Raw genomic sequence first — 24,712 nt, forward strand, 5'->3', positions numbered from 1 at the left:
CTCTTGAGTTAGCTATCTACTCCTGAGCATAAGGCCTACACTGAGCTGTGATTGGCTGATAAATTCAGTGAGACCCCATTGGAGAAAACGAATTTTTCCTTGGCCAAGAGGTTGGCTGCAGATGTCTTCTTTTTTTTTTTTTTTTTTTTTTTTTTTGCTGTTTCAAAAGGCTTTATTTTTACTTGGTCCAAGACTTGAGAGGGGCTCCAGGGCGTTACAAGGCTGCCTAGTGGCTTCTTGAGAGGTTCAGGTGAAGGTCCTGAGGCCGGCTGGTGCAGAGCAGAGGTGGGAGCCCCTCGGAAGGAGAGGCCTCCTAGTCATGCTTGAGAGTGAGCCGCTCAAAGAGGTACTCACCCAGAGACGCCTGGGGCCCAGAAGCCAACCTGCGGAGGTTGGTCAGGTGGTTGCCCATCTTCTTGATGACCTTCACCTCCTTATCCAGGAAGTGGTTTTCAAGGAAGTCACAGAGATGAGGATCTGTGCGAGCAGAGCCCAGGGAATGAAGATCCAAGAGGGCCTGGTTCAAGTTCTTCTCCAAGGCCAGGGCAGCTTCCATGGCCTCCTGGGTTTTACCCAACTCATCTTGAGATGGCTTCTGCACATCCTGAAAGTGTGCGCAGCCTCCGCGATCGTTCTGCAACTTGAGGAGGCGCTCGGTGCCCTCGCGCTTCTCCTCGGCCAATTCGCGGAAGAAGTGGCCTACACCCTCCAGAGCCACGTCATCCCGGTCAAAATAGTAGCCCAGCGAGAGGTAGGTGTAGGAGGCCCTCAGGTGCAGGTTGACCAGGCGGTTCACGGCAGCCTCCACTTCGGTGGAATAATTCTGACGAATCTGGGAGGTCATGGCTGAGAGCAGTCTGGACCTACCCGCAAAGAAACGGTGCTGGCTGGTCCTGGGAGCCGAAGGCGGCGAGGAGATGGTCCCGGAGGCTGCGACTGCAGATGAGGAGCCGTGGAAGCTAACAAAGGGAGGCCCCGGGTCTGTTCCGTCCAAACACTGTTGAAGCAAGACACAGATCCACGGGATCTCCAAAGGCTGCTGCAGATGTCTTCTTGTTAAGGGTAGAAGCCTGTGTTCACATCTCTTTCTTAGTGCTGGGTCACCATCTTACTTGAACCTGTATATATCATATTTGTGAACATTTTAGTTAAAAGATAAAAATAAAATTTTTAGAAATTTGCAAGTAAATCTCTAAGCACTCTTATAGGCAACAACATGCTTGAATTTAAGAACTGGTGGAAGTTGTAGGCAAATCTGCCATGCTCTGTCAGTGACTTCCACAAATTCATATGTACTAAGGTCTAAGTAGCATACATTAAACAGTGGTGCCTCTAGGAGATAATTAGCATCCTTGCAAAAACAAAAGAAAGAAGGTATTACTAGCTGGATGGTCCACTTCTTCATATGAAAGCACAGAAAGAAACAGAACAGGTCCACACCTCACGCTAGACACTTACTGCAGAAATCTTCATCTTAGATGTCCTAACCTTCATACATGTGAAAGAGAAGTTGCAATTGTTCATGCACTACCTACCTTAAAATATTTTGCTGCAGAAGCCCAAACAGATGAAATCCAAATTGTTAAATGTATAAATGATGTTTATATAGCAGGTCAACTATTATTTTTGTCCTAAGGAATAAAGAATAAGAAACTTTCCATTTGTCTATGCCTTTGGCTTTCTTTCAGCATGGCAGATTTGCAGGCAAGAATAGTCATAATTTTTCAAAGAAATCTTAAATTCCTTCATCTGAAAGACAAGTTAACATGCCTTAATTGTGTAATATTTAGGACACTTACATATTATACCATCTATACCCCAGAAAATCAATGAAGTTTTACCAGGAAAGAAAACAGGGAATTCTAAATGAACATTAAATGAGGACAGTATATCAGTAGCATCATCTGAAGTGAAAATTTTGGATTCTCCCCAAGGTGCAACTTAAATTATTTAAACCAACTTGTAGAATTTTGACTTGTTATACAATAATCACAGCAGAGGACCACACTTATTTATGGCAAACTTTATGGCTTACTATGAGAATTCATCTTTTGTGAACTTGAGACAGTGCTGAGAGAGGTTTAGTTCCTTCTGATTTGAATGGAGTGAAGTGAGACAGACTCTCCTGGGTACAGTTATTACACAATGGAAAGTAGAAATCAATAAAATTGAGCTTTAATATGAGAGATTATCAAATAAAGAAAGCTGCAAAGCAACAGGTTGCATTTGGAAAGATTTGTTTTCAAATTAGAGTTCTCAGTAGCCCTTTCTTGCATACTCAGAAATGTCTAGAACAATAAATGGGTGAGTACACGGTATTTGACAGCATTTCAAAGACTACAGTCTATATGCTATGCATTTAACCTATATGCAATTTGAAAATAATAAACGAATTTTAGAATGAAAAAATCTTCCCAGTCTGTTGTGGGTGTATTTATGGCGTATTTTAAAATAGTAAGATAAATACAGATATGCATAGTAAAATATTAGATCACAATAGAAAAAGAATGCTGAAAATCTCAGTTTATAATCTCCATATCTTTTAAAATAGAAATTGATCATCACTCAATTAAAAGGAAAAAGTAATCAATAGCATTTTCCCTATAGTACCATTCTATCAAAAAGCAGAAAGCATTATAATATTTCAAAAACATCATATAAAATAAAAAATGCAGAGAAAAATTTAGCCTGGAATGGAGGAGAAACTGTCTAATTACAACGCCCTATCCCTTGTTTCAAAGCCAGTCTTTTTGTCCTCTGCTATCTGCAGAGAGTTTATTTGCTTCTGACTTTGTTGGAATCAGCATCTTGCCCCAGGCAAAGTGAGGTAGTCAACCTTTGCTCATCTGTGGACTCAGTAGGGAGGCCAATAGTAAAAACAAGTCAATCACTAGAATTTAATGTGTTGATTAAACTCTCTAGGAGTGCAGTTTGGTGAGAGTAATTGTATTAAACACCACAAAGGGTACTTTGCTTACATAAATGAGCCTACCTACTTTGCATTTACAAATCAGGTTTTCTGGAGGCATTACCTACAAGCACCGATGCCAAGACATTTGCTTATCAATGAATACAGTGACAAATGGAACCCCACTGCTACAAAATTTTCCTCTTCTCAGGAAACACTTTTGGTGTTAGTTTTTCTTATGAAAATCCCTTGTTATGAATGTCCTGCATAAACAATGTTAAGTCTTTTTTTGAAGAATATAGCATTCCATAATCAGCAAAAGTGACTAGAGAAACTATCTTCCAGTTCTGCATAAAGTCTGTATGTCCAGACTATTTAGAAATTTGTCAAACTTCTAGATAAACTTTTTCCTTGTTTCTGCAGAGTCTTTTAGAAAAGAAACTAATGGCACACAATGTTGTTCTGTTTTACCCTGAACATTTCCCTATTGCAGAAAAGAGACCATCTACATAGAACTATCCTGCCTTTTTTCCTCCTGTTACTCTAATTAGGGACTGAGCCCGAGTCCTGGTAGTTGTAACAGGGCAGGTTCTGCTCACCATCCTCAATAAGACATTTAAGAGAACCAAACTGATAAAGAACAACAGAGAAACAGAGATTTGTTTAATATTAGCCACACTGGAAAGGGAGTTAGAAATCCAGAGACCCCGGGCTCCCTACTGCTTCACCTCCTAATGATGTGAAAAAACTGTCTTCCATCAAGGTTTGATTCTAAAGGGAAGTCATGAAATACACATAAGTCAAAAGCTCAGGTGTGGTTCCCCAGCCACCAGTGTGTCAGCTCCAGTCTTCCCTTTGGGGCCTTGTGACAAGTTCTCAGTGTTTTCCTGGAGACAAAGTTTCTCCTCTGCCAGCCACATCCTTCTCTTTTCTAAACTCCATATTCTTATCCAGGTAAATTTTAATTTTTGGAGTCCACTGTTTCAACAGTCCGATAGTCAAATGGAGGGACAAGATTCGGTCTTGATGATATTACTATTACTACCACCAGTCTGGATATACTCTTAGCATCTTTAGTTAAGGTATCAAATCATTGAACTGCTTGTAAAATACAAACAACAGCAATTTCTCTAAGAAGGTAGAAGCAAAACCCATCTTTAGAATGAGGTGTAGGCTTTCATCAAATCAAAGTTCAGATTTAACAAGACTTTCTTTAGAAATATCATTGCAAGGGGAGACAGAGACTGCTGGATCCATTGCAATAGAGAGAATATTGTAATAAGCTGTGCAATTATCCATGAACAAGCTAAAACAGAACAATAGATTTCATGAAGCTGGGATGAACCAAGTGGCGAGTAATGGGAGAAAAGTGTGGTGGTACTGAAAAAGGGTCCCCAGCCTTGCTTCCACAGCCTTGGCAACCTGTCTGTGCTGCAGCAAAGCATGTTTCCTGTCTGAGACGCAAGTTGAAACAAAGGCCAGAAATCTGGTAGGGGAGATTCACAAGCAAAATCTGATTTGTAAGCATGCCTTTCCCAATTGTCAGTAGGGCAAGATCATCACCTTAGCATTTATGAGAAAAAGGAAGAGAGTGGGGGGGGGGGCTGCACATCTAACTTCATCACAATAAAGAAACAGAAGTTGGTTTTATACATGTGATGTGGTGTGTAAGACCGTTCAGGGACATAGCCTGTGTTCTAAGCAAAGAAGTCTGTGAAGACATGGGTTAGAAGGCATGCATTCTCAAATTTGAACTTTTTCTCAATTCCTGTTTTTTTTTATTTATTTATTCATATACAAGTACTTGTCTTCTGCTTTGCTGAAGCAGTAAGTCAGATAACACTTGGGACAGTAATGTCAAAGTGGTTAGTCATGAAAATTCCAGCACCACATCCATCAGAAGGACACTCTTTTTTTTTTTTACATTTTCTGATTATGTTTTATTATTGTAAGTAGTGAAGTGAAGAAGCTAACATATTTTAAAAACAATAAACAAGCTTAGGAAGTTCACTGTATCATACTTGGGCATATGGACAGCTTCAGACCTGCATACGGGAACCACCACAGGAATAACACAACCCTCCTGGCTCAGGAGCACTGTTTCTGTCCCGCTAGGTCAGTCTCAGAGAACAGAGGGAACAGCGCTGCGTTAGGGCGGCAAACAAAAGCATCCTCCCCCAAATCAGACAGCTGTTCCAGGGAGGACACAGAAGGGTCGTGGTCTTTTAACATGTCCGGCAATTGTGAAGTCTTCTCCTGAATGCGGCGTGAACGCCTCACCGGTGTGAGAAACTTTAGCTCTTTAAATGTGGAATTTTTACCATGTTGCATCTTCTTCATACTTTGCAAGCATGGTGTAGAAGATACATTGTATTTAATTAGGCAGCCTGCTTCAGTTTTTGAATCAGGGGTTGTAAAATCGTTGGTTGGATCCTTTGCTTCTCGGTCTTGGCTGTTTTCACAAACGTGAACGTCCCTCTGAGGCTCGTTCTCCGCTCCCGCATCTCCTGGCTCTACAGAGACACTTGTGTCTCCAGTTTTTACTCCCTGGCTTTGTCCCTTGGTTTCATGAGCCTCCTCAGTATTTTCTCCCAAATTAACTTTTTCTTGACTCTTCATTGTTAGAATATCTATGATTGTTTGATGCATCTCTTCAATAGGCTGAGCCCCTGCCAGAATGGCCTTCTCATAGATTGAGATAATATTTTCAATAGGACTTGTGATTGGCTCCAAACGTACAAGACATATCCAATATTTAACAAGGTTTTTGGCATCTGGAATATTACTAATCAGGTCATTCAATGTGTCTAAAACATCTTCTTTTGGTCATCCCTTCTTATTAATCGGGTTCAGGCATTCCGAAATTGTTTTGTTTACTTTCTCAGTAAATAATCTCTGTTCATCTTCTTCTGCCATGGTAGTCCAAAAGGACCCAGCTGGGTTTTTGTTTTGTTCTTGTGGCTCAGACTGATTAGGAGGCCTTTTCAACCCTTTGCCTTTGCCAGTTCTCCACTCAGCCATCCGAGCTTTTTTTGTCTTCTGTGGTTTCTCTGGGCTGAACTGACCGGTGGACAGCTGCTCCTGCTACTGAGTACCTGCGCTGGTCAATAGCTTTCGACTTTTCTATCAGTTTGGTATTAGACAAATTAGTCCTGGCTACACCTTCAGATGCTACGCTTCTTGACGGTGCCTTATCTCTTTTTGTGTCCTGAGGACGGGTATCGATAACAGCTACAACCCGTTCTGATCGCAGTGAGTCTTTTTCAAGAGGCCCCTTTCTGACTGTAACATTGGCCAGGGTCCTGGTGGGGCCCTGTTTCCCAGTGCCCTGGGTATTACTGTGGAGGCTTCTAATAGGTGGTCGCACAAGTGTGTTCTTCGACGTAGTGCTCACAGACTTCGTGTTTACAAACTTGGTGGCAGAGGTCACATTTGAGGCTCTTATGCTGACGGCGTTTCCAGGCGCAGACTGAGACTTTGAGGCTTTCGACACAGTAGCAGGAAGTATTTTGGTGGCTGCAGTAATGTCTCCTTTTGACATTCGCGAGCTTTCTAAACGAGTTAATCTTAGACTATACAACCTGACCATGGTAATAGCCAAGCACTCGCTTTTTAGGCATGTTAGCGTCCTGTTTGGGCTTCTCTACAGTTGCTTGCACCTTTTTATTGTCTGTAAGGTGACATGCCTGGTCTGATGTTATAGTCTGAGCTTGGACAGCTCCAATATTATCCTTCAAGTTGTGTATTTCTGAACTGGTGACTTCATCAGCTTTTAAGGGAACGCAGTTCTTTTCAACTGTGTTGTCAATATTTTCTTTAACAGCCATTTCGCTTTTGAGTTTCAGAACTTTCTTCCCTTCTTGGACCCGATCTTCCGATGTCATCATTTGCTGATCTCTGGATATCTGATTTTCTTGTTTGTATGGAAGCATTGTTTTTCGTATTAACAGATATTTCTTGAGTTTTTGTTTTCTTTGTTCTCTGAAGGCCGGCTGGTCTCTCTTGGTCAGGGGCAGCTTGCAGGTCCAGGGGCACCGGCAAGGTGTTCCTCCCAGACCGGCCTGGGAAGCGTTTCCTGGACTCTGCCATCTCTTAATGTCAGAAGGACACTCTTGACAAAGACAACTAATTTTGCCATTTTCATTCACCTACAGTACTTCAACTTAATCTTCTTTCTTTTATGCTTGTTCTTCTTGGGAGTGGTGGAAGACTTTTTCTTTCTTTTCTTAGTACTACCATGAAATCTCAACACAAGATAAAGGGTGGATCTTTTGAATGTTGTAGTCAGACCAAGTACAGCCATCCTCCAGTTGCTTACCAGCAAAAAACAGCCTCTGCTTATTAGGAGGAATTCTTTCATTATCCTGCATATCGGCCTTTACATTTTCTATAGTGTCTGAGGGTTAAACTTCGAGTGTGATATTTTTCCCTGTTAGGGTCTTTCAAAAAATCTACATTTTGGTGGCAGTTCTACCACAGATTGCAGATTCTTAAATTTTGATCTTTGGCATATGATAAAACCCCAAACTTAGGAGAATCCATATGATATTCTTCCAACATTCTTCATAGAAGCAGACCAGAGAGTTTAAATATATCCCCCCAAAAATCATAAAACCTTCATTTTAGACATTTACTCAGTATACTTCAGACATATGCCCTTTAACTATACACTCAGCAAACTTCAGACATTGTAAGTACACTAAGTGCATATGTAAAGGGAGGACAGAGGCATCTCCCAAAACACAGAGGCCCATGAAGAATCCTTTCTGGTATTGCTGAGCATCTCTGCACTGAGATGCATCATTAGGTTAGATATTAAACCCTCTCCACTCAGATCATGCACCTCTTTCCACTCAGGCTTCTGCATAACTGTCTACCCCTCATCAAATTTAGCATAATAATATATTTCCTGTTCTTTGTCTCCCCATTTTCCAGACGTGTCAGGTCACATAAAACAAGTATAGAGTCCATTTGTTTGCTTTTGTTATGAAAGTTCTGATCATGGGCCTCATGGTAGATCATCAAAACACTGTTCAAGAATGGAGTCTTGACAAGGAAAATGTTATTTATGCTTCATAGGCAAAAACACGGGACCCTGGATTATTATACTGTGCTCTCTGCTGTCACTGACGTGATTCATTTCAAATCACGAAACCGTAAAATCACTGTATTCAAAGAGGAATGATAGCAATAAAACCATGATCTCTTCGTTTTTATCCACAAAAAAAAAAAAAGAATGGAGTCTTGTGATGGGAATTCTGAGTGCTTTGAGAAAACTCTAAGAAGACAAGAGTCTTGTGACTTCAATTTTAAAAAAATACAGTTTTAAATAAGAATTTTACTCATGTGACCTTTCTTAACTCTCATGGTATAAATTGTCTGATGCTCTGAATAAAGTTGATTATTGTATTAGACTTTAGTCTGACTTGTCTTTAGGGTTCACTCTCCCAGGTCTCACTGCCTTTAGAAAAGTAAGCACTGGGGGCCAGGAAGTGGTGGCACACACCTTTAATTTCAGCACTCAGGAAGCAGAGATATGCAGATCTCTGTGAGTTCAAGGCCAGCCTAGTCTCCAAGAGTTAGTTCCAGGATAGCTAGGGCTGTTATGCAGAGAAACCCTGTCTCAAAAAACGTGAACAATGGATGATGGGATGTTTTTCACCTCTCAGGAATTCCTTTAACTTTCACTATTTTTATGAAGCACAAGTACTAGAGAAAAATTCAACATCACTGCCCTGTAAAAACACAGTTGTAGCTCTAGTGTTGGCCTGACTTAAAAGAATTTCTGTGCTTTGTCAGATTAAGGATAGTACTCCTTATCCTTATAAACTGGGATTCTCTGAAAAGGTTGCATCTATATTAAATTTCCCCTGATTGCATGTCCTTGAATGTCTAGAACATCATGGTTGAGAGAGGTAATTGTTATAGGTCAACATTCAAATTGTCTTGAGCTATTTTAGGGTCTTTAGTAGCTATTTGCTTCCAAAATTTGTTTCTGAACTGAAGTTTTAGTGACTAAGATGTTAACTGCAGGGAGTATATTCCTAGGCCTAGTAGACCTCTAATCTCTACTTACCCTAAAGCTAAGAATAAGACAACATTTGAAATCAGCAGAAGAGATTTTTCTACATTGCTATAGCTGTCTACCACTGATGAATTTTGCAAATACAACAACTCATGACTTCCTGTTTTTTACCTGTGGTTGCAAGAGTCCTGAACATTTTAAGCAGTGAAATATGACACTTGGAATACTTTGTACATGCCCTTGGCTATGTTCACTTACATTTAGCTCAGAATAACTTATTTTCTATAGAGTTGTTATTTTACATTAAAGATTTTTATAGGCAAGGAAGTAAACCTCTTGTATACATGCAAATTGATTCCTCCCTTGGTCTGACTACAGAAAAAAATTATTGGGAAACTTATTAAAGATGGTAAAGATTGTTGGGTAGTTGTTGGAGGAGGTTGTTTATTCATTCCTGGCAGCCCAGACCCAAAATAATCACAGAGAAATTATATTATTTGCAATACAGTTTGGCCAATAGTTTATGCATATTTCTAGCTAGCTCTTATATCTTAAATTAACTCACTTCTATTATTTTATATTTTACCATAAAGCTTGTGGCTTATCAGTACCAGTGCACAGCATCTCCTCTGGCAGCTACATGGTGTCTTTCTGACTCTGCCTACTTTTTCCCAGCATTCAGCTAAGTATTCTTGCCTAGCTCTATTCTGCCCTGCTATAGGACCAAAGCAGCTTTATCCATTAACAAAACACATTCACAGCATACAGAAGAAAATTCTACACCAGATAGTGATGGTGACTTCCTTTAATCCCAGCACTTGGGTGTTAACTGAGGTTTCTATCCTGCCTAATTCCCACATTTGTTCAGTCCCAAAGAAATTACAGAGTGGTCTACATTAGTTATGAACGGATTGGCCTATTAGCTCAGGCTTCTTATTTACTAATTCTTATAATTTACATTAGCCCATAAATCTTGTCTAACTTAAACACATGACTTAGTTTCTTTTTTGGTGAGGTAGTCACATCTTGTTTCTTCTGTGGTTGGATCACGACTGCAGACTGCAGAATCTTCTTCCCAGCATTCTCATTGTCCCATCTCTACTTCCTGCCTGATCACCCCACCTATACTTCCTGCCTGACTACTGGCCAATCAGCATTTTATTAAACAAGTACAAGACGCGAATGCTTACAGTATAAAACCATTGTCCCACAGCACTTCCCCTTGCCCCTTTTCTTTTAAAGAACAAGAACTTTGAATCTAATATTTGTTTAGCTTTTCTCCTGACCATTGTCAATAACAACTTGTAACCAACATTCTAAACAAAGGAAAACATCCATAGTCCATTTTTTGGGAATGTGAGCATAGTTTTTCAGGCTACTTTCTTCTGAATTGGTGAACTGATAATCTTATGGGGACCTAAGGAAAATTTAGAATTATGATAAAGTCATGACTGGAGTATCCCGTGAGGCTTGATTATCTCAGCCAGCAGTCTTTAGGCTGTTATGGATGTAGAACTCAGCTATCTGGGCCTCCATTCCTATTGGAGATTTCTCAGGGGGCCTTCTTGATCAAACCTTATTTTTCTTAGCCCAGAATAAATCCATAGCCTCTCATTTTCTATAGAAACAAAAGCAAAGCTTCTTTTCCAAAGTAACATGTCTTTTGACTTCAATTTTGAAGTCAAGACATTTACAAAATATTTATGTTTTATTAATCTAGCAGCATTTATATTTAAATGTTTTTAGCAGCTGTTGCTAAAAACAATAATTCAAAGAGAACATAATAACGGACAGTATCCAGAGTCTCTGTGCACTTTTCATCTTACATGGCTTTATTTTATCCTCTATTTCTTTTATTTTTATCTTTAGTTTTGGCTTTTTCACTGAAGAGAGACATTTGATTCTGGGGACTGCTAAGCTAAACCAGCAAATATATTTAAAGGTATCTTGATTCCAACATTTAAGTCTAAGGATATGTTGCTTTGAAAAAGAGGTTCTTCTTTTGTTTCCACAGAAGATGAGAACTTGTGGATTGCTTCAAGACCAATATGATTTGAAGGACCAAGACCTTCAGAAAGGTTACCTTAAATACCCCTCAAAAATATACCCCTCAAAAAATTACTTTGCCCAATAATCAGCAGGAAGAAATTTGGACAGATTTGCATCCATATTCCCAAATATTGTGTGTAAATGTTTCCTTAAATTTAAAAGAGGATATAGATATGAATAATTTGCATTGGTATGGATTTTTGTTTATTGATACAAATTTAAGGTCAATTTTGTTAGATGTATATGTATATCTGACCTTGATTAAGGTATTATGTTTGTGTAGCTCATTTAACAATGTAATGTATAATTAAGAAATGTAAGTTACTAGATACTTATCTATAATAGTCAAGCTTATAGTCATGTTAGTTAGATTTTCTAGATGTATAGAGATATATTTCAATATATAGATATCATTCAAATCTTTCAGAGACCTTCAGAATATGGCATTTAAAATCCTTTAATAACTTAGGACTTTTCATGACATATCTGCTTCTAGCAGCACCAAGCTACTTCAAGAGGATGATGGGCATTGAAGAGGATCCTTATGGAGTTTGTTAGCCATTTAGACAAGAAATTGCTCTTGCCTGGACTGCTTAATTGGACATGCAGGACCCACAGAGTAATGACTGCTGAACTTGCCTAAAGGTAAAAAAAAAAAAAAAAAAAAAAACCTTCAGGTTTCCTGCTTCATGAAAGAGTCTGCCAGACACATTCAGGACACAGAACAAAGTGACTGACAAAATGCCAATATAGGCAGAACTGTCTTTGAAATTTTCTGTTTTATGGAAAAGTCTGCTGGATACTATGGGCCTCTAGGCTGAAGATTGGATGCCCCAACAATACAGAAGAACATTGGGTGACAGGCCAGCCAATGAGATGTCTGACAATTCTAGAGTTTTGGAAGTTGCTGACAATGCACTTGCTGTTTACTTAGGTAATATTATGTCCTTCTGTAGTCTTTAATGGAGTTGAAAAATTTATAGTTATAAAGTTTTTCTTAGTTATGATAAAAGATAAAGTAAATATGAATATTGTAACTGTAATTCTTGATTGATAGCTGTTTTGGTATATGCAATTTTACTATGTTAAAGCCTTCCTTTTTGTTTAAATAGAAAAGGGAAAATGGTATGGGAGGTCCTTCAGTTTATATGTTGCTTTAATTGGTTAAAGAATAAAGGAACTGCCTTGGCTTGATAGGGTAGAACTTAGGTAGGCAGGGAAAACTGGACTGAATGCTGGGAGAAGGAAGGCAGAGAGAGAGATGCCATGGAGCTGCCAGAGTCAGATATACTGAATCTTTGCCAGTAAGCCACTGCTACATGGTGATATACAGATTAATAGAAATGTGTTAAATTAATATAAGAGTTATCCAGTAGAATCTAGAGCTAATGGACCAAGAAGTGTTTCAATTAATATAGTTTCTGTGTGGTTATTTTGGTTCTGGGCAGCCGGGATGAACAAGTGGCTCCTTGCAACACTGAGGAGGCAGAGACAGGTGGATCTCTATGAGTTCAACATCAACCTGATCTACAAAGTGAGTTCCAGTACAGGCTCCAAAGCTACAGAGAAACCCTGTCTCAAAATACCCGCCTCCCAAAAGAATAAAAGATAGTAAAGATGTTGGAGGAGGCTGCATGTTGGTTCCTAGCTGCTCAGAACTGAAATACTCATACAGATACTGTACTAATTAAATCACTGTTTGGTACATTAGCTCTAGCTTCTTATTGGCTAACTCTTATATAGTAATTTAACTAATTTTTATTAATCTGTGTATCACCATGAGGCTGTGGCTTACTGTGAAAAGTTCTGGCATCTATCGCTGGTGGGGCTACATGCTTCTCTCTCACTCCACCACCTTTTTCCCAGCATTCAGTTTAGTTTTCCCCACCTACCTCTGTTCTCCCCTGTTCTGCTATAGCCTCAAAGTAGTCTTTTATTAACCAATAGTATTCACAGCATACAGAGGGAATTCCACATCATAAAGATAACATTCAAGAATAGAACAACGATGGAGAATTTTCAGAAAGAAGAGAAATCAGGCCAAACTCCAAATATACCATGGGCAAAGGAAAATTATGACTTGGAAGCAATGTAGAAGATCAGTGGGTAAAACATTACTGATTGGAAATACCAAAGCCTGAGAGATACTTGTGGGTTTCACCCCCAAGATTCTTGTTAAGGACAAGTCTTTGCAGTGAACTCTTAAGGATACAGAATTCTTTCTAGACTAATTTGACATTAGTCTCTTTCATATCTTAAGATGAAGGCAAAGTCAGAAAGAGAATTTTTAGGAGTTTGATTTTATTTGAATCAAGAATAGAGTCTTTATCAGTCTAAGTTTAGAAAGAACAAAATCTGATTGTAGGAAGATAAAGTAAGTTGTTTCCAAAATGCCTTCTTAGTGATAGTTAATCTCTGAAGTGAGTGCAATCCTATTTCAGACATATTTGGTAGAGATGAGGAGCCTTATGATTGGTAACTAAAATCACTGGCTGCTGCAAGAGATGATTCTTTCGATCTCTGAATTGATTTTAAAAGAATAGGAGCCACTTTAATTGGACACAGGAAACCACTTCTGTAGACCTCTTGGCTTCTTACTCATAAGCATTTCCATCACCATGGACACAATGGTATCTTTAAAACTTGAGGTCACTGCGGTTACTGATGTCACCAGACTTATTCTCAGGGTCTAGTTCTACACTGATCTGCTCTTTCTATAAAATGTAAGGGACATGAGAAGTCCTAAGTTAACCTTAAGGATTCCTTTATTTTTTTTCTTTTCTGTTCTTCAGAGTTCAAGTAAATGAGAGAAAACATTGTCGCAAGGGATTCAGGAACACAGAGGTTCTGAAAAAAAAAAAAAGCTGTACGGTTCTTAAGTGGGGAAACATACTGCTGATGCCACTTTATTTCTTCTTCATTGAATATTTGCAACCTTCTATGTGTAGTGGTGGAGTCGTGTGCCTGGGTGCTGATGCACATGTGTGTAGAACCCAGAGATCAGTGTCAGGTGTAGGGGTTGGGTGGTGTGCCTGGGTGCTGATGCACATGTGTGAGGACCCCAGATGTCAGTGTCAGGTGTAGGGGTTGGGTGGTGTGCCTGGGTGCTGGTGCACATGTGTGAGGAGCCCAGAGGTCAGTGTCAGGTGTCTGCTTCAATTATTTTATTTTATTTTTGCAAGAATATCTCTTACTAAATTTGGGCTTGTAATTTAGTTTAACTATCTAGCCAGCAAGCCCCAGAAATCCTCCTGTCTTTGATTGCAAACATATATTGCCACTCCCAAATTTTCATGTGGGATTTGAACACAGGTTTTCCTTTTGCACAGCAGGCACTTCACTGACTGAGGCATATTCTTAACCACATTCTCCTTAATGATCAAAATTCTATGAGAAACTGCTCTGCTTATGGATATTTTTCAAAAGATTTTGATGAGAATAGCCCTTAGATGTAATCTATAGAGTTTTCAGAGTCTGCTAGTTTCTACAAGTCAATATTTATTCTATGTGTCTGTCAGTAACAAATTAAAAAAAGTTATCATGTTTGGGTGGGGATGGTGGTTAAATCATTTTGTCCCAGCTCACTGCTAGAGGCAATTATGCATCTTGAAAAAAATTGATCCTGCAAAGAAATATAGTCTGAATGCATCAGCGCAAGGGAAAAGTCTTGCAATTGTCAGCTGCTCTTCTTGATCTACCTTTTATTCTCTTCTTTCAAACACATGCCCCAAGTGACTGAGCAAATCAACCAGCGTTGATGCCATAGCCTTAAATACCCCTAAGTACCCCCTGAAGTGTTTAGAGAACCACTCAGGCAAAGTAATGAGAGAAGACTTCATTATCACTTATAAGTACTGTAGACAAGGGTGAAGCAGGGGCATTGGGTTAGAAAACAGAGATCTAAAACTAGCACTCTGAATTGAGTATCCCCAAGTCATTTAAAGAGAAAACAATTACACCATCTCAAAGTGACTGGGATTTTTTTTCTTTCTCCTCTTGCCTAAATGCTTGATGACTTCAGTATCATCACTCAGGGATCATTTCGCTCGAGGATAGATGATTCTTCTGAAGATGAATACTGGGCTCAGGTGCACTCCTAACATTTTGTGAATCCTTCACCTAATTAATGGCAGGTGAGTCTTTTAACCCGCTATCCAGGCCCTTCAGCAGGTTATTAGCACTTCTGCTTTGATGGAGCTTTTTAAGTGTTCCTCTTGGGAAAGATATTTGAAAGTCACATTTGAATAAGGATCCAACAATTACTGAACATTAATTTCCTCTAGTTACTAATGCTATTTCTGTTGAAGGTTATGGAGGCAATTTTAATGGGAGAAATACACTATCATTTAGTTACTCTTGATTCACTATATACAGCAGGAGAATTTTGTCACTTTTTTTTTGCAACTTCTCTAATGATAATAAATTTTCATTCACATTTGAAATGTTGAGAATAAAATAAAGGTTAAGGAAGCAGTCATAAATCACGGAGACTTGGCTGTCTCTTTACCCTAAATACAACTTTTAGTGAAGAAGCATCTCAATAGAACATGTTCATGCTTTGTAGTGCCTACCATACTGAAGGAAAATTATCCTTTCCTTCTCCATCTTCATCTTCAACTGATACATGAGAGTAAGCAAAAAATCATTTTCTCACATAGAATGTTAAAGCAAAAGGAACCCAAACAAAAATAACAGAGGCCAGAGAATCTAAGTAATTTGTTTGCTACTAGCTTACAACTAGGTCTCTTATAACCTAGTGTAATGTCATTGAAGTCTAATAAATTAGGTTAAAATCCTTCCAGATTGTATGTTTTTTTTAATCCACATATGATCTTTTTTTAATGAAAGGCTTTAGATTCCCAGCGGGAACTGGGGTTAACTTTATAATGTCTAATCTGTTTTTAAAACCCTTAAGGAGGAAAAATAAAGGAAAAATGAGTTTTAAAAAGAACTGAGTTTGAAACATTCTTAAATTTTACAAAACTTTTAAGACCTTTTTTCTCAAATAACTAAAATATCAATAAATGGCAGACACACACACACACAGAGAGAGAGAGAAAGAGAGAGAGAGAGAGAGAGAGAGAGAGAGAGAGAGAGAGAGAGAGAGAGAAAGTTCAAGGTAATGCAAAATGTAACTTCACAATATTTTTTTCTGCTGTCAGGCAGGAAGGAGACCAATGGAAGAAGAAATGAGAATCTGGGTAAATGGAAAAGGAAATGAAGACTCTAGAGATGGCAAATAGTTCATTTATTAAAGAGGCAAAGAGGAATATAACTCACATATTAAATGAACACAAAGTATCTGTCACCAAACATTGATTTTACACTTAAGCTTCAGAGAGGACTTTGGTCACAAAGGAAAAGTAGTTAAATTAAGCCAGCAATGCAAACCCACAGACAGGACGGAGATGAATATAGAATTTTTGTTAAGGGAAAAGAAACAGACACTAGAAATCACAGTTCAATAAAATACCACTACGTCCTTCTACAAATACATGCAAGATGTGTTACACAGAAAGTACAGACACGTCCAGAAAGCTTTCCCCACAGGACTGTATAAGCGATGGAGTACTTTTGAGGGTTACAGTGACAGGAACCAAGTTGAGGCACACTGAGACTTTTAAGGCATTCATATGCAGCAATAAAAGGCTTTGGAAAATGAAAGGGCCTGGGTCCCATGCACATTCAGTCCTCAGTTCAAAGAGGAAATCTTAACCTGAGTAGCCGTCAGTTGAGCCTCACCAGTACTACCTATTCTTAACATTGACAGGCAATGGTGTCCTCAAGGAAGTTCCAGTGCTTATCACAATAATGTAACAGTCCTCCTTACCCTAAAACTACTGGACTACTGTTTGTAATAAGTCTTCTAAGCCCTTAAAGTATTTGTAATTATACACTGTGCATAAAGCAAGACTACACCTTTCTTTTGGAAAACTTGTATATCTCTTTGACATACAGCTATTGAATAAAATCAGAAATTGATTTACTGGGCCTGGGTTTTTTATTGACTACCAACATCTTACAAAAATCATATTTAATTAATTAAATGAAGTAAAATTGAAAGTTTTGCAGATATACCAGTTTTGATATTTTTTTTTGTTTTTATTTTTTGAGACAGGGTTTCTCTGTAGCTTTGGAGCCTGTCGTGTTACTCATTCTGTAGACCAGGGTGGCCTCAAACTCACAGAAATCTGCCTGCCTCTGCCTCTCGAGTGTGCCCAGATACCAGTCTTGATTCTTAAGACAAATGCTAACCTTAGGCTAGGCATTACCAGAAAGTATTTATGGGAGAATTAGCCACTTTAAACTTTATTTGAACTACATGTCAAATTGTGTGTGAAAGTACAATTAAAAGGATGCTTGTTCAGAGATCACAGCTGTTTATCAGGACAGGATGAGCATAGGCTCTACTGTAACACCAAACACTACAGCAAATAAATAATTTTCTTCTTGTAGTTTTCAGCATGCTATGGCTAGTTACCCTCTGTGTCAATCAATTCTGTGGCATAACAAATACCAGATAATCAGCCTAAGGAGGAGTTTCTATTTTTTGCTCACAATTTCAGAGGTTTTATGAAGAGGGATGCTAAATATAAATCCCACACAAGCTCAAAATTGAATATAACAAAGGATTATTTATTTAGGGGTAAACTCACAGATCATAATCCTCTGCCCAAACGGGGAATCCAGTAGTCAAAAGAGAGAGGGAGTGAGCACTTTACATCAGCATTTATAGTATAAAAGGCCATACTCAAGTGGGTGGGTGCTTAAAGGCTACTGGCTGAAGGGTTTCCTATAGAAACTCCCCCTTTTGTTTAAATAAGAGAGTTCTAAGCCTAATACAAAATTACATACAATAAAAACAAATATCAAGTATAAGAATTAAAATTATAACCAGCATAAACAATATCAAGCAAGAAGCATATGATACATGTTTCAATAATTATCCTATCATAAAGAGTCTAAGTCTTGTATTATAAATAACCTGGCCAAGTCATAAGAGGAGAGTAACTATGACTATCTAGTCTTCAACCCCATTGAAGACCCAAGAAGGGAAATATTACTTGAGTAATCAGGAAGTGTAATCAAGCAACTTCCAAAATGTGTAACAAATGACAGAGACAACTGGCTACCTGTTAATAATCACCCAAAGTCTCATTTGCAACATTGGAGCAACCAACTTGGCTAAGGTCTAGAATAACTGACAGACCATTTTGAGAGACAGGAAATTTTTCTTGTCCTGTTGGCAGGATTTGACACTCTTTTTTCTTGTATCCTGTTTGTCCTGTTTGGACATCATGCATTTGTCAGTGGTCAATGTATGTGCAGTTCCTTGCCCAAAAGCCAGTTTTGCCAAGAAGGAAACAAGCTCCAAGTGAAGTGTCTTTGGTGCCCAACATTCTCTTTTTATGTTAAACAGAAAGGGGAGGTAATGTGGGATTCCCTTCTGTATGCTGTGAATTTCATTGGTTAATAAAGAAGCTGTTTGGGGTCTGTGATAGGGTAGAACATAGCTAGGCAGGAAAAACTAAACTGAATGCTGGGAGAAAAAAAGGCAAATTCAGAGAGAAGCCATGTAGTTCTGCCGGACACAGATGCCGAAACTTCACCTGGTAAGCCACAGCCATGTGGCAATACATAGATTACTAGAAGTGGGTTAAATTAAGATGTAAGAATTAGCCAATAAGAAGCTAGAGCTAATGGGCCAAGCAATAATTTAATTAATACAGTTTCTGTGTGGTTATTCTGGTTCTGGGCAGCCAAGACAAACAAGCGACCTCCTACTACAGTTTTAAACTGTGATTGTTGATTGGCCTTGTTGTTTCAGATTTGTGGTGGCAAATGACAGTAGGGGCCTGTGTCTAACACAATTGTTCACATAATGGATGTGTAAGAGAAAGCGGAGAGCATGGGTGCCCATTACTCCTTCCAGAGCATGTGCCAAGTAGCCTTAAGACTTCTTTTAAGAGGCTTCTAGTGATCAACTTTCCAGAAGTGACTCTGGATTCTGGTTGATTTTTAATGAGGAAACTGAGGCACGGCAGTGATTCTGCTCTTATTTGATGGGAAAATTATTAAAAGGGATCACAATGTATTTCTGTCCAACATTCTCATTCTCTTTATGTGCCTTCTGACATAAGTGGGGGGAAAAGCAGTTCTACCACATGTTTTGCGTACCCTTCTTTCATCTCAGGGTTGCAATATGCACATGGCTGCTACTGGTCAGTAGGTCTGTAGGATACAACATTCAGGGATGTCATTGAAACTCCTTTCTCCAGAAACAGGGGAGAGTCAGAAGCTGGACAATAAATACAAATCCTCTGGGAAGCCTAATGAGAAGGCAGTGAGACTGTGAGCATCCTCTCAGGAGAGCAACTTCTGTTTTCTGGAGCTACATTGCTTGTAATCCCAGAAACAGGAGGGAAGTTTACCACACACCCCAAGTGTTGTGTTTCTAAGGTGTGCATCACAGTGCTTGATAGATAGCAAGTACCAGTGCCTCCCTAACTAGTGCTGATCTCCTATACAAGCTGGGACAACATTGTACCCATCTGCCTGACCCTAGCACCTCAGTAGTACATGGCAGAGAGCTGCAGGTCAAAAGTAGTTGTTTATATAGAGCGAAATTTCCAAAGCCATTGGAAGAAGTGTGCTGAACAGAAGAAGTGCCAGGGTGGTGGTGTTTAGGAAAGTGCCTGTTATAATTCTGCCTAGGGCAGAAACATGCCACAAGACCTTGGAAAGCCATTTAATATTTCTGAGACTGGGATTCTTTATTGGTAAAATAAACCTATTTTTCAAGATGACGCTAAAATTCTATTACTGTGAAAATAAAATCTATATTTTTGGAAGCTTTCTTACAGTCACCAGGTACCAGTTTTTACTGGATTTAGTTCCTTTAGAGGTGGTGTGTTTTAAAAATACCTAAAATCATGAGAATTTTGACTCATCATGGTAACACACTAAATTCTAAGTTAACTGAAATGGTTTTTTTTTTTTTTTTTTTTTTTTTCCCAATGGGAAAGTCAGGAAGTTCTGGGAAATACTTTCAAAATCTTCCCAGTGTGAAATAGACTGTTGCTACCTGCCGTTGCCATGTAAAAGCTGGAAAGCAGTTAGTGCTCTGTTATTGTGGTATAATTTCGGGTGGTGCCATTGAAAGAAAATAGCTGATTACATCTCTAATTGATTAGCTCTATTAATCTTCCAGGTGACACCTTTGTTAAAGAGAGGAAAAATTACAGGCATCTTGAATGGCTTTATTCTTCCAAACATGGGGGAGTTTTGCAAAGATTGGTAATGTTTAAAATGAATTGTGTAGGGGCGTGTTTATTTGTTTAATTATCTGTGTAAGCCATTGCATAATGAAAATATTGTAATTGTGCCACTTTTCAAAGGAACACTAAGGAGGAAATAGTAAACATCATGGATGGGGAATTATACACACAAAGACTAATAGCTGCAATAATGTTATTCAGAACTGCACTGATAATTTGCCCCTTAGGGGGTAAATTTGGGGAAAATATGTATAAGGCTTAACCATGTGACTATCATTTAATGGGTGTTGTACTGGAAAAGCCACACACACCACACCGAACATTCAGTGATAATTATTTCTTTCGGTTATTCCCCCAGTGGCTCCTGGAGTAGCTCTAATTGCCATGTTCTCAAAACAGCATTTTTATTTTTTGCATGGCGCCTGCCCAACAAGCAAAATGGACTGGTGGTTACAAACACAAGATTAGCAATTAGAAATATTCTTTTCTTTCAACATTTCATTACTGAGGACTTATTCTGAAGAGGAAAGTAAAATAAAATCAAGTCACTAGATAAAGTTCTGCCTTGAGATTTAGGAATCTTAGCTGCCGGAGTGTCTTTATAAATGGTTTACTTAATGATTATTTCTCAAAGTATTAAATAAATTGGTTAACTTTATCAGTAGAAAAGTAATTTATGTTTGATTATGCTTTGTTTTATTGTTCATTTAAAGCATTACTGCAAGGTGAGACGGTTATTCTCATTCCCCATATTTTCCATTCTTCGTTTTTATCCTGCACATTGCAGCTTTCAGACTAAACTTGTTCATGAAATGAGTGTCAGGTGGACTGACCTACAGGAAAGGGGAGAGAGGGAGGGAAGGGAGCAGAGAAAAATGTAGATCTCAATAAAAAAAATCAATAAAAAATATTCATTTCCTCTTTAAGGTCCTCTATCACCTTCATAAGTTGGTTTTAAGGTTATTTTCTTATGCTTCAGCTACGCTGGAAATATTTGGGGCTTACTACAGTAGGATAGCTGGGCTCTGGTGGTGTCATATTGCTCTGGCTGTTATTGGTTGTGTTTTTATGCTAGCCACTAGGCATCTGGTTTTGAAATAATTAAAGAATTGATGACTATTTCTCAGCATTTTTTCTCTTGGTTTCTATTTTTTCTCTCTTCTGAATGGCCTGTAGTTCTTTTGCTTGGCAAGTACTTTGGTCCAGGAGGGTTCCTTCTCTGGGTTTCTTTACAAATCTAGCCCTAGAGAAGATACTAGAAAGAAAACACCAACCTAAGGTGATTAACTACACTTATGAAACACATAAAATATATAATCTCACACCAGCAAAAAATAAATAAGGGAAACACACACAAACATACACACACACACAAACACAAACACAAACACACATACTATCATCACCAATAACAACAACACAATGACAGCAATTAACAATCAATGGTCATCAAAATTACTAAATATCAACTAACTCAATTCCCAAATAAAAAGATACCGTTTAGCAAAATGAATGCAAAAACAAGATTCATCCTTCTTTCTACTGAATACAAGAAACACTTCTCAACATCAAAGAAAGACGTTACTTCAGAGTAAAGATTGGAAAAGGACTCATCAAGCAAATAGACCTAATAAACAAACAGGTGTCGATATTCTAATAGCTAAAAAAAAAATAGATGTCAAACAAGCATTAAATAAAAAGTCAGGGAAAGACACATCATACTCATCATAGAAAGATCCAACAAAATGATTTTCCAGTTCTTAACATCTGTGCCCCAAATGCAACAATACCCATGTTTACAAAGAAAGTGTTTTTAAAACTTAAATCACATTCTGACCCTCATACATTGGTAGTGGGAGAGTTCAATATTCCACTCTCACCATGGGATAGGTCATCCAGACAAAAACTGGATGGAGAAATACTGAAGCTATCAGAGGTTGTGAACTAAATGTATGTAGCAGATATCTACAGAATATTCCACCCTAACACAAAAAAAATGTTCTCAGTACCCCCACAAAACAGTCTCCAAAATTGGCCACATACTCAGTTACAAACCAAATCTCAAAGATACAAAAAAAAAAACCTGAAAAAAACCCTGCATCCTATTAAAATTTAATCCACAGATTAAAACTGGATTCAGCAACAGACACAACAAAAACCCTATAAACTTATAAAAACAGGACAACTCAATACTGAATGGCTGCTTTGTCAAGACAGAACTAAAGAAAAAAATCAAAGACTTCCTAGAATTCAATGAAAATGAATGCACAACATACCCCAAAAAAAGTGATGCTAAGGGAAAAATTTATAGCACTTAGTGCCCTACATAAAACTGGAAAGATCTGATACTACTCACAACTTAACAACACACCTAAAATCTGTAAAACAATAAGAAACAAGATCACCCAAGAGAAATAGATGGCAGAGAAGAATTAAACTGGGGGCTGAACTAAAAAAAAAAAAAAAAAAAAAAAAAAAATAGAAACAAAGAGAGCAATACAAAGAATTAAAAAAAAAAAAGAGTTGGTTCTTGGAGAAAAATCAACAAGATAGATAGATCCATATCCAAACTAACTAAAAGACAATGAAAGACTATCCAAATTAAGAAAATCAGGAAAAAAAGGAGAACATAACAACAGACAGCAATGAAATTCAAAGAATCATTAAGTCATACTTAATAATTAAGTCATACTTAATAACAACAGACAGCAAGGAAATTCAAAAATCATTAAGTTATACTTAATAATTAAGTCATATTTATAACAGCTGGGTCCCTCTGTAAACATCCCCCCCATACTGAGGAAGAACTGAGCTGGCCACCTGCAACTGGCCCTGGCTGAGCAGGGGAAGCTTGCTGCTTGCCACCCAGCCCCCAGGTCCTGGAGACAATCATACATAGCAGGGAGTCAAATCAAGTAGGAACTCCTTTCTTTCCTTACAGCATGCAACTAACAAAGCAAAACCCCACAAAACCCAGAAGTGGAAGGGGAATTAGCCAATCACATCAGCAGTCACGTCCACATGGGCAGCGGCTCCTATATCCCCTAATGGAGATCACGAGGGCATCAGGCATTTTTTTGTCATGGTACCCCATCTTTATCTCCAATCATCCTTTTTTGTGAATAAGTCAGGTTTCCTCCCGAGTTGCTCCCCTTCAGCGCCATCTTAGATGGGAATATTTTTTGTGGATTTTGTGACATCTCTGTATTTTAATTGTGTGCCTTTTTCTAACTGTTACACTATTGGTGCCAACTTTGGCCACTCCAGCCTCCTGTGTACTCAAGTCAGCCCACAAAAAAGAAAAAAAAAAACCTATATTCCACAAAACTGGGAAATATAAAAGAAACATAATTTTCTCCATAGATACCACTTACAAAAGTTAAATAAAGAACAGATAAACAATTTAAATAGGCATATAACCTCTAAGGAAATAAAAGCAGTCATTAAAAGTCTCTAACCAACAAAAACCCCAGGGCCATGTGGTTTTAGCACAGAATTCTACTAGATTTTGAAAGAAGACCAAATGCTAATATACCTCATAATATTCCACAAAACAGAAACAAAGAAACTTTGCAAATTTTATGAGGCCACACTTACCCTGATACCCAAACTTCACAAAGATTCAACAAAGAAAGAGAATTACAGACCAATTTATCTCATGAACACAAATGCAAAAATACTCAATAAAATATTCATGAACTGAATATAAGAACACATCCAGAATCTATCATAATCAAGTAGGCTTCATCCCAGAAATGCAGTGATGTTTTAACAGATAAAAATAAGTCAATATAATAAATTAGCTGAAAGAAACACACACACACATACACACACACTCAACTCATTAGATATTGCAAAACCTTTTATGAAATCAAATACCAGTTCATGATGAAAGTTGAGATCAGTGATACAAGGACATACCTAAATATAATAAAGGCAATTTACAGCAAGCCAACAGCCAACATCAAATTAAATGGAAACAAACTCAAAGCCATTCCACTAAAATCAGAAGCAAGTTAAAGCTGTGTCCTTCCATATCTATCCAATACAGTTATTGAAGTTCTAGCAAGAGTAGTAAGACAACTGAATGAAAGATCAAGGGAATACAAATTGGAAAGGAAAAAGTCAATGCATCATTATTTGCAGAATATATGACATAAGCAACACCGAAAATTCTTCAGGGAACTCATGTAGCTGATAAACACCTTTAGTGAAGTGGATAGACATGAGATTAACTTTTAAAACAACAGTCAATAAATGGGATCTCATGAAACTGAAAAACTTCTCTAAAGCAAAGGACACTGTCACTAGGACAAAGCAGCAGCCTACAGGATGGGAAAAAATTTTACCAGCCAAATGTTCAACAAAGGACTAATACCCCAAATGTACAAAAAACTCAATAAACTAGACATCAACAAACCATATAATCTAATTTTTAAAAATGGTTACAGA

General features: G+C 38.1%; 2 protein-coding genes across 2 annotated transcripts; both read right to left on the bottom strand.

Moving 5' to 3' along the window:
* Window positions 1-298: 298 nt before the first annotated feature.
* On the bottom strand, window positions 299-1,028 carry LOC119825173 (ferritin light chain 1-like). Its single transcript, XM_038345880.1, has one exon. It carries the CDS (start codon window positions 842-844, stop codon window positions 314-316), a length of 531 nt encoding a protein of 176 aa, XP_038201808.1. The 5' UTR covers window positions 845-1,028; the 3' UTR covers window positions 299-313.
* A 3,968-nt stretch (window positions 1,029-4,996) lies between these two features.
* Window positions 4,997-6,997, bottom strand: LOC119824256 (cytoskeleton-associated protein 2-like). Its single transcript, XM_038344406.1, is given in 4 exon segments — window positions 4,997-5,941; window positions 5,943-6,443; window positions 6,445-6,924; window positions 6,926-6,997. Coding segments are annotated over 4 exon segments (1,998 nt in total).
* Between the last annotated feature and the right edge of the window lie 17,715 nt (window positions 6,998-24,712).

This window comes from Arvicola amphibius, chromosome 10 (assembly GCF_903992535.2).
Source record: "Arvicola amphibius chromosome 10, mArvAmp1.2, whole genome shotgun sequence".
Taxonomy (NCBI): Eukaryota; Metazoa; Chordata; class Mammalia; order Rodentia; family Cricetidae; genus Arvicola; species Arvicola amphibius.

Excerpts from the sequence above, each read along its gene's own strand:
- LOC119825173 (XM_038345880.1), bottom strand. The coding sequence starts at position 844 with ATGACCTCCCAGATTCGTCAGAATTATTCCACCGAAGTGGAGGCTGCC.